Source organism: Streptopelia decaocto, assembly GCF_964273445.1.
Source record: "Streptopelia decaocto genome assembly, chromosome: 14".
Taxonomy (NCBI): Eukaryota; Metazoa; Chordata; class Aves; order Columbiformes; family Columbidae; genus Streptopelia; species Streptopelia decaocto.
The window spans coordinates 5,109,031-5,118,419 of NC_138669.1; the positions used below are offsets into that span (position 1 = coordinate 5,109,031).

The following is a 9,389-nucleotide window of genomic DNA, read 5'->3' on the forward strand; positions in this document are numbered from 1 at the left end:
GATGTCTCTGTCAGGGGTAAAAAAGCATAAAGGGAAACAGTGAAGACTGGAAATGTGATGGGGGGAGGCAGAAAATATCCTGCTGGAGACGGTTCAGAGTTGATCTGCCACTTGGGTTTGCAGAGATCAAGGCTGTCTGTCAAACTGCACATCCTTTTTAATTCCTGTGCTGGTTAGACAGGGCATGGAGGGGGTTCAGAGGAAGAAGATGTTGTGTTTTGAGGGGATAACTCTGACACACTGGAAGAAGAATCTATGAGCACAAGAGTCCAGGTCAGCTCTGGGCTATGCAGTCAGTTGTTCCTGTTAACCTCAACCCAGCCCACAACCCAGCTGATGCATCCGAAGGTAAGAGCTGACACATCCAAACCTCAGCCCTGGATTTCGCCACATTGAGGGGACCAGCAGCCACCCCAGGGCTCCCCCTCCTCCTCCTCTGCCTTACCTGTGTGATACCTCAAGGCACCCTGGTCCTTACTGCTCTGGTTTGTCTGCAGATGCTTTTATCAATGGTTTGTTCTGAGCTGCCAAGGAAAGACCCATTCTAAGGGGAAAAAAAAATCTATACTAGAGAAAAGATTGTTGCAAGCAAATTGATTCATTTCCTGGTTTCTTTTGCTAAGTGGAACAATTTCCTCACATCATAGCAAAAACATTTCAATTTTCTTCAAGAAACAAATCCCAAATCTATGTTCAGAGCTACCTGAACAACAACAGAGGAAATTTGTTCCTAAATTCCCAATATACACAAAAGCACAAAAAATGACACTAATCCTTACATTCCAAACACAAACCATTTCAAATAATTGTAAAAAAAAAAAAAAAAAAAGTTCTCTTTTCTCATCCTACAGTTATTTCGGGGACAAAGTAGATCGTTTAATAACTCACAATATAATAATCATACATGCAAGGCCACCCCGCACCAAAATGAAATCAATATCAGACAGTTCCCAACATATCAGTGGGAGGTGAGGTCCTCGTCTGCCTCACCTAGGAAAGTGGTTTCCTACAGACACAGAACCTCTTACGCTCTTAAAAATACCATGCCAATCTTTTCCAAAGCAGATGCAAAATACCAAGATCAGTTAACACTATAGTTTGGTGAAAAACAGTGTTGAAGAGTGAGACTGAATTAGCTCTCCAAATAATTTTTTACAGTCACTGCACAGTTACTGGTGTTTGACATTTATTTTATTTGTCAAGAGCCTTGGAGTTTGGCTCATGTGTAATTTTATATTTTACTACTAGTCCAGATAGTCTCCTGCAAGTGTCCTTGGGCTGCTTTCTTGGATGCCTCAGGTTATGAATATCCACTTTATCCATGAGATGATAGTAGCAGTGAGTATTGTTAATGTCTTATAGCCAGCATGTCATTTATCACAAAACACTTGATGGACTTCCACAAATCATTTTCAGGAAATAAGAGAATTGCTTTACCTGCCATTGGAACAGAACTGTAGCTGCGATGGAGAGCAATGCTACACCACACTGGGGCTGACAGGACAAGGCTACGGTATCCAGCAGAAGCAAATAGAGGAATTTGGACAGAAAGTGTAAAATTAGCCAAAAGAAGCTTAGACCACAATGTTGGAAGAATTACTATTACCTTAGGGAACACTTATTATTAGTTTGTCCATTTTTCTGTAACAAATCCAACTGGTCTGGACCCTGGGTATATGTGCTACTGCAATATTTCCAAAAGCATGGGGCGAGGTCCATGACACCCAGCTTCAGTCATTCCTGATGTAGGAGTCTCCATCTGCAGGGTCATGGTGTGACCCCCCCGGCGTATTGCAGCCCAAGGACCCCACCGAGACCCAGCCAGCAGGACCCTGGGGTCAACCCAGGGACCCGCCTGGGAACGGCTGGCATGACCAAGTCCCCCACGGTGTGATGCCAGGATCTACACCAAGACCCCACCAGGACTCTGCTGGCATGAGCCGGGGTCAAGCTCAGACCCCCTCTCGTGTGACGCTGGGGTCAACCTAGGGACAGCCCCAGGAACCACCGGCATTCTGTATTTAACTACAGATTCGTTAAAGATGCTAAACAATGACCTGTGCCTAACACTTCACCTAGCAAGAATAAGCTAGCGTTAAGGAAAAGCAAATTAATTTGCCTCTGAGAGTCTGCTTTGTTAAATGCCCAGGAGATGTATTAAATTAAGCCTTCTGTGATGCCAAAGCAATTTCTGTTGGCACTTTCCCAACACAACGCATACAGCCACACAGCTCCCGCTGCCTGTGTTGTCTCAGGGTGCCAGGATTTCTTTGACAGGCTTGTTCTTCTTTGCAGGGAGACTGTTGAGATCTTCTTGTTCGGTGATGTGAATGGAGCTGTCATGAGAATAGTCCTTCATAACGCTGTAGTACACCGGGGCGGTGTACGGCGCGGGGTTCTCGCCACTCTTCTCTTCACACTTGTATAACTTCCTAAAGGCGGCCCTGAACTTCTGGGACATGAGGTTGTAGATGATGGGGTTGATGGCACTGTTCAGGTAGATACACATGCGGCAGAAGAGAAGGAACCAGATGTTCAGGTACGGGGGGTCCATGAAGGAGTTCACCACCACCAGAGTGCGATAAGGCATCCACAGAAGGGCGAAGAGGACCACCACCACAGCCAGCATTTTGGTCACCTTGCCAGTGGGGATATGCAAAAAGAAAAATAGTCAGGTGATGCTAAATTGCCAGCAGAGCTTTCCTGCCTGGAGAAATGATGCAGACAACTAATTCAGTCCACAAATTGCTTATATCTCTCTTTAAGTATTTAAAATGGGCACTAAATCTATCCACTCTGAACCCATTTTGTTCATGGAACAGTCTTGCATAAATAAACCTGTAAAATGACAGGTTTTCACCTACCTTTGAAAAGCCCTTAAAGCTCTTCAGGGCAGGCATCCACCAGCCCGGAATTGGGCTGGGATAATAACAGGAATTTCTGTATGACAAAGCAAATTTGAAAACTGCACATAGCAATAAGTCAGTGGGGAAAATAACTTGTGCAAAAGCAGGGTCCTAATTTTTTGAGGTGCCATGGGGTATATCTCAACTCGCTGCCTACATCAACTCTGGCTTCCTACACCAGCTGTGCTGTTCCCAGGAACAGGCTCCCAGTACAGAGCAGCGCTGGGAGCGGAGGAGGCTGCCTGGGATCTTACACAAATTCTTACTTGTGCTGATATGGGAGTTACTTAGCTAATTGGTATTGGTTATTTTAATTTGCAGCACACTAAGGAAGTACTACATTAACATATTAGGAACGAAAAGATATTGAGAATTCAGAAGTGAGCAGCAATTGCCTTCAACTCCAGTCAAATTTGTTTAAGAAAATGGGGTTTTGTACTGAAACTCCAGTGATCCTAATAATTTCAACAGCTATTTCTGATAGGTGACAATCGTCCTTCACCAAATACAGAATACACACTTCCCCAAGGAGGAAAGTATGAGTAAACACTGATGCTGCACACATATTAAGGCAGTGGCATTTCAAACGTCAGAAAGGGAGTTGTGCAATGACTCCAGTTCTCGATATGGAAATAAGCACTTACATCACATTCACAGTCTCTCAGCTTTTCTTGTAGTGTTTTGGTTTTGTTTGTTTTGTTTTCACTTAGTCACAAGCAACTACGCCTTCCTGTAGTGCTTTGAGTAGACAGCAGGGGTGGTTGGCAGTGGTGACAAAACTTTCCCTACAAGAAAGGGACCGTTGTAAAGCTGAGGCCAAAATAGAAGAGTTTTGCTCTGTGTGTGGTTTAATGGGAATGTGGGGAGACTTCCCAGAATAAGATCTTGCAGTGATATGGTGAATGCTGAGGCTGTTGCTAAGATTGCAGCACGTTTGATGCCTTTTGGGAAAGACATGAGAGACTGTACAAGATGTGTCAGTAAAAAGTAGCTTTGGAGCTTTCCAGTGCCTTTCCAAGGGCTGGCTGGATGCAGAGGAGCAAGAGCCATCTTACAAGCTTTTGGTTTCAAGCCACCCTAGCTAGCATGCAACTGCTGGGGTGATAATCTGGTTTATAGAAACACTCCTGAACAGATAATCCGGGGGTGGACAGAAGCTGCTCGGTGCACAGTTGGCCACGGTCAGAATCTCTCCGAACCAGCGTGGTTGCAGCTGCTGCCTCCCCCCAAGGCTGGCAGGACAATCCAGGCTCAGCCATCCCTTGCCAAAGCAAGGAGCATCCTGACAGCAATGGTGAGGCGGTATCACTGGGGTCTGTGCTGAAAGACCTGGGAGCAGAGAGCTCCCAGATACCAGATCAGCCCAGAGAGGCATAAATTTTGCTTCAACACTGTATGTATGCCGCATGAGCAGTGCATATGGATGCGACCCACGTTCTCTACTGTTCTAAGTATCTTTATAGCAAATAGACATGTCAGTGACGGACATACAGCCACCCTGCTGCCTTCCACAGACAACACTTCTCAAGGCTGCAGAGATAATTGCTTTTGCCATCTTTTTGATGCATTTGAGGTTTGTTCCCCAAGAACTTGAATGAAGTTGATCCATACAAAACTGTGCTAATAGATGAGCCCTACAGCAAAATGCAACAAACTCCTCAGCTTAAGTGATCCTAAGTATCATTTCAATCAGAATTTAATTCCTCTCTACTAAGCAGTTTATTTCTCCTGGGAGATGAGGGCAGGTTCTGTGCTTTTCCATCCTATGTCGAGACTGAACACGTCCCTGTCCTGCCGGGAAGGGTCCATGTTAAAGAATTGTCTTACGGGTAAGGCTGGTGGGGTCTTTCCCTCAACTTCAGCCGTCCTAGGCAGCAGGACTGCTGCAAAATATATCCTGGGAAAGCAAAATACAACAGTTCTGCAGGTCCTCACTGAGACACAGACACTCCTCACCCAACACAGCAGTTGTCTCTGTTCCTGAGATGCAAAGTTACCTTCTGCAGTGTTGGGGAGAATAAATCCCTGAGCTTTTATACACTTAGCTCGACTCCCTTGCAGGTGTCCCTTCTGGCCAAGAGGTTTCTGTATGCCCAAAACGTCTCCTTGAAAGCTAATGCATTAATATTGCTCAGGTGCTGTCTCCTGAGACCGAAATATCTTTGGCTTTCAGTTGTTGTAACTCTGCCTTATTTTACTGCTGAGGAACCCAGGATGGTTGTGAACAGCGATCTGAACTCTGCGTCCAAGTGACAACACCAGGAAGAGAGTATCCTAATAAGGTTGAAAAGCAAGCTCATTCTCGTCCTTTCTGAGACTGAAAGAAATGTTGTCTGGAAAAGAACCAGTGATTCATCTCCTCTTTAGCCATAACTGCCCCCGCTTTTTGGCTGGTTTTTGTGGAAATGCCGGCAGTGTCAGCGAGCGCTTGCCCAGCTCCTGCCCAAGCCGGCTCCCAACACCTCCGTGCAGGCCACAGGAGACCACAGAGTGCTGTCATCCAAACATCACCACCCGCTACACATCCTACAGCCCTGCAAAAAAGCTGTCTTCATCATGGGAGGGGAAACCAGCTTGAAGCAGCATCATGAGGATTTATTACCTCTGTTTCACTAAATGCCATCAGTGCTTTCCAAGGATGCAGCATCCAGCCCACGAGCTGGGATGGACAGCCCTGCCCTGAGCTCACTATAAGATTGAAATTTGCCCTTTAAAGAAAACTGTCTGTACAGACCATGTTCTCCTGAGTGCAACTTCAGCAAAGTTGTGTCGACACAGGATGTCTCCCCTCCATAAAACCTTACAGTCCATCCCAAACTTACTCTTGTATCTCCGTTGTGGGGGAATAAATCTCGAGCATTGTCTGCATGCATGGCTGGAACCATGGCACCTCTGTGCCTTTCCTCACTCTGTCTTGCTGAGACGAGTAACTATAACACATTTGAGGTGATCCGAACTTACTTCCGCTGCTCATGTGAAAAATGAACATAATAAGCACTGAGGAGAGCTTCCAACCCTTATCCCTAACCAAACCAGTCCTGAATTACGGCCCTCAAAAACCAGCTGCACCCAAAAAGCCAAAGCTTTGCTGTAGCTTCAAAGCATCCCTCAGGGAAGCAGCAGCTCAGGGACACCAATTTTTGCAACAGCTCTTGTACATAGTGTGTGCACACAGCAGCTGTAAAGGAGCTATGGATAGAAGATGGGTTTGTAGACAGAAGGGGATGTTTTACTAGGACAGCTGGTATTTATCTGGAAACTACTTTTCAGAACATAAGCCAGTGTTGTTGCTGGATGGCTGAGGATATCTGCTGTACAGACCCCTGACTATATCCTGCGGTAGCCAAAGACAAAAGGCAGCTCATCTTCCACCTCCACGGGCCAAGCCCGGTGTAACTCCTAGAGCAAACCCCTGTGAGCATCCTTCTGGCTCCACACAAGGTGACCTGCATCTTGCATCCTCACACAGCCCTTCCAACCCATCCCAGCCTCTGCCCCTGTCCTGGACATCACAGACGCTTCTCCCAGCCAGTGTCACCCCTTCGTGTCCAGGCACCATCACCCCGAGCCGCAGCATCATTTTTTAGGGATCCCACTCCCTCTAGTGGTCCCTTTCCGGCAGGTGAAATACATGGTGGTTGGTGTTTGTGGTGTTTTGCTTCTACAGGTGATAAACACAGTAAAACTCACGCCTTGCATTGTCCTGATTTACGTGTTTTAGGGGCACCAGTGAGGGAACAGCAGCATCTTCATGCTCTGAAAAGAAAGCAGTGCAGCACCAGGGCTGGGAACATCCACAGCAAATCGCCCCCAACCATCCAGGCTCTTTAGGGAGAGAAATGGGCACCTCTGGGGTAGCCCCTTTCAGACATTGCAGCCACCTCTGGGGTGCAGCACTGCAGCCATCTGACAGTCACCAAGCCCTGTGTCACCCACCAAGCCCACACGCCACCAGTGGCACAGCTGGGGTTTCTTCCTCCACCACTCTCAGCACAGCTTCCTTTGAAGAGCTGCTGGTGGGAAATCAGAAGGAAGCATCCAACAAACCATAGTGGGAAGCCCCAAGAAACTGCTTTAGAGCTTAAAAACTCAGTGCCATCTTTATTTCTAATGATGCCAGCTCTGCAATATCAGGCCAACCAGGGTAAGTGTTTTCTTGCTAAGATATTTTGGAAAGTAATGGCTGTCTTGAGAAAGCTCCTGATGTAACAGAAAGAGAGCACAAGATGTTTCCAGGAGCTGGAGCGCCTGTCATCCAGCCCTATCAGGACTAATGGCCTCAGCCACTCATCCTAATGATGCTGGAGCATGTTGTGTGCTGCACGGCCACTCCGCAGCACAGCACTGCGGGGGGAGCACACAGGCCCTGCAGTGGCTGCTCTGGAAGGAGAGGTCCATTGTCCTGCACCTTTAGGTACTGCCTTGTAGCAATTAGAGATCTTGCTGCCAAATCCCCTGCTTGAGACTCCCACAACAGCCAATGACCCTGAGAGAGGGGCAAGTACTTTTGCAGAAGTCAGGACTTGCTTTAAATCTTCCTCTGCCACAGCAGAAGGGAGAAAAAACTGAACTGGGAAGACTTAGAAGTTCATGAAGAAATACACGTCCTCTGGGCTGCTTGCTTTTCCTCTGTGACTGAATTGTCTCTCCTGGGAAATGGAGTTTCCTGTGCAAGTCGGGCAGCAAGATACTGAGTTGGAAAAGTGAGGACTTGAAGACAGGCTGAAGCCTATTTCAGGCTGTCTGGAAATCAGATCCTGCTCACTCAAAATCATAAAAGAACTGGTGATTTCAGGGACTTAAGCCAGACTCACAGATCCAGCCCTTTCCTTTAAAATAGCCCATGCCTCTGCCTATGCAAAATTTGGAACCAGAATGGGGTGGTCTCCTGCAAACAGCCAGTGAGCAGGCAAGAGTGTCCCATGTGGGACAAGAGTAATTGTCCATGTGAACAAAGAAAGAGGAGCAACAAGGAGAGGAGGTGGGAGGAGAAGATGGGGAGCTGAATGACAGGAGTCACCAAGAGACAAACATGACACTGAGGTGCCTTCCCCAGCTGCAGGAACCAGAGGGCTGCAGCCAGGGCTGGGCTCAGAGAGCAGGTTGTATCAACTCTCCCCTCCCTTTGCTCCTCTAAAATCTGAGGTCACCTGCCCAGGACTCTGCCTTGGAGGCGAGTCCCACTGGCATAAAGTCACTCAGCACTCTCCGCCTCAGGGAGGCAATCAGTAATTAATCAGCCAGCAAACATCCCTGCACTCCTGCCTCTCCCAAGTAGCGCTGGAGCCCTGCCAAGTGCAGCCAAGGCAGGGGGAGCCCATCTGTGCTGCCAGACCCCAGCTGGGCTTGAGAGGGACCCTCCATGCAGCAAACGGACCCACCCAACTGTCCCTACAAAAGGAAGCAAAATATCGGGGCACTCCACCTTCTGCATCAAAGCACCAAGACCCCGACAGCGCTGCCTGCAACCCGGTGCACCCCAGCCCGGCAGGGAGCCCCTACCTGCTTGCGGGAGCCCAGGGCCCCCTTGTTGCCCCGACAGGAGAGCTTGAGGGAGCCGCCTTGGTGCGTGGAGCCCAGGGAGGATTGCTGTGGGGTGGCAGGCAGAGGGCTCATGAAGAGGATGCGGGCAATGAGGCCGTAGAGTACAGTTGCCAGTACCAGTGGGATGATGTAGAAGACAGCAAAATCCAAGAAGTAAATGGGCATGTAAAGGCTTCTGGAGACCCGGTAGCCACAGCTGACCTGTGTCCCATCCAAGAAGGTGACCTGGGTCGTGTCCACCAGGAAGAACCACATGAGGCAATAGAGGGAGGTGAAGAGCCACAGCGAGGAGATGATGCGCTTGGCACGGGACACGGTGCACAGGAGCTGCGCTTTGATGGCATGGCAGATGGCGATGTAGCGTTCCACTGTGAAGGCGGTGATGGACCAGGCAGAGATGTTGATGCCCAAGTACTGCAAATAGGTGATGCAGAGGCAGCCGGCGTAGCCGTACACCCAAGAAGCCACCACTTCAGAGATGTTGGGCAGCCCGGCCGCCAGCAGCACGATGAGGTCGGCCACCGCCAGGCTCACCAGGTAGCAGTTGGTGGGGGTCACCATGTGCTTGGTGCGCAGCACCACCAGCACCACCATCATGTTGCCGACAATGCCCACGCCGCAGATGAGCAGCACCAGCAGGATGGTGACCACCTGCAGCTCCAGGGGCTGCCGGGGCATCCTGCCCAGGGTCTGGTTGCCGCTGCCACCCAGCGCAGCCCCCGGGCTGGCCGAGCCGTTCTCCATCGCCCCCCGAGCCTTCCCGGCAGAGCTCCGCGCACCCTGCGGCGGGGAGCGGGGGGAGCCGGAGCCGCACCGCGGCGCCCCGCTGCCCCCCGCGCCCCCTCCCCGCCCTCCCCGGCTCCTCCCTCCTCTTTTTCTCTACGATTCACCCCCAGTCTCGCAGCTGCCCGGCTCCTCGCACCCACCTCCCCCTGCAAA

At 49.5% G+C, this 9,389-nt stretch overlaps 2 protein-coding genes across 3 annotated transcripts in view; both read right to left on the reverse strand.

The window, feature by feature from the left end:
* LOC309445868 (oxidative stress-responsive serine-rich protein 1-like) overlaps window positions 1–9,389 on the reverse strand; it is a 174,741-nt gene that overhangs the window by 52,301 nt on the left and 113,051 nt on the right. The window lies entirely within an intron of this gene.
* Window positions 743–9,323, reverse strand: LOC309446117 (thyrotropin-releasing hormone receptor-like). Its single transcript, XM_082065543.1, has 2 exons — window positions 8,409–9,323; window positions 743–2,638 (listed from the first exon to the last, which is right to left on the reverse strand). The coding sequence occupies exons 1-2, from the start codon at window positions 9,192–9,194 to the stop codon at window positions 2,252–2,254; spliced, it is 1,173 nt and encodes a 390-aa protein (XP_081921669.1). The 5' UTR covers window positions 9,195–9,323; the 3' UTR covers window positions 743–2,251.

Coding starts and splice junctions, on each gene's coding strand:
- LOC309446117 (XM_082065543.1), bottom strand. CDS start 9,194: ATGGAGAACGGCTCGGCCAGCCCGGGGGCTGCGCTGGGTGGCAGCGGC. Junction 2,639..8,408: donor CCCTGGGCTCCCGCAAGCAG/GTAGGGGCTCCC, acceptor CCCACTGGCAAG/GTGACCAAAATGCTGGCTGT.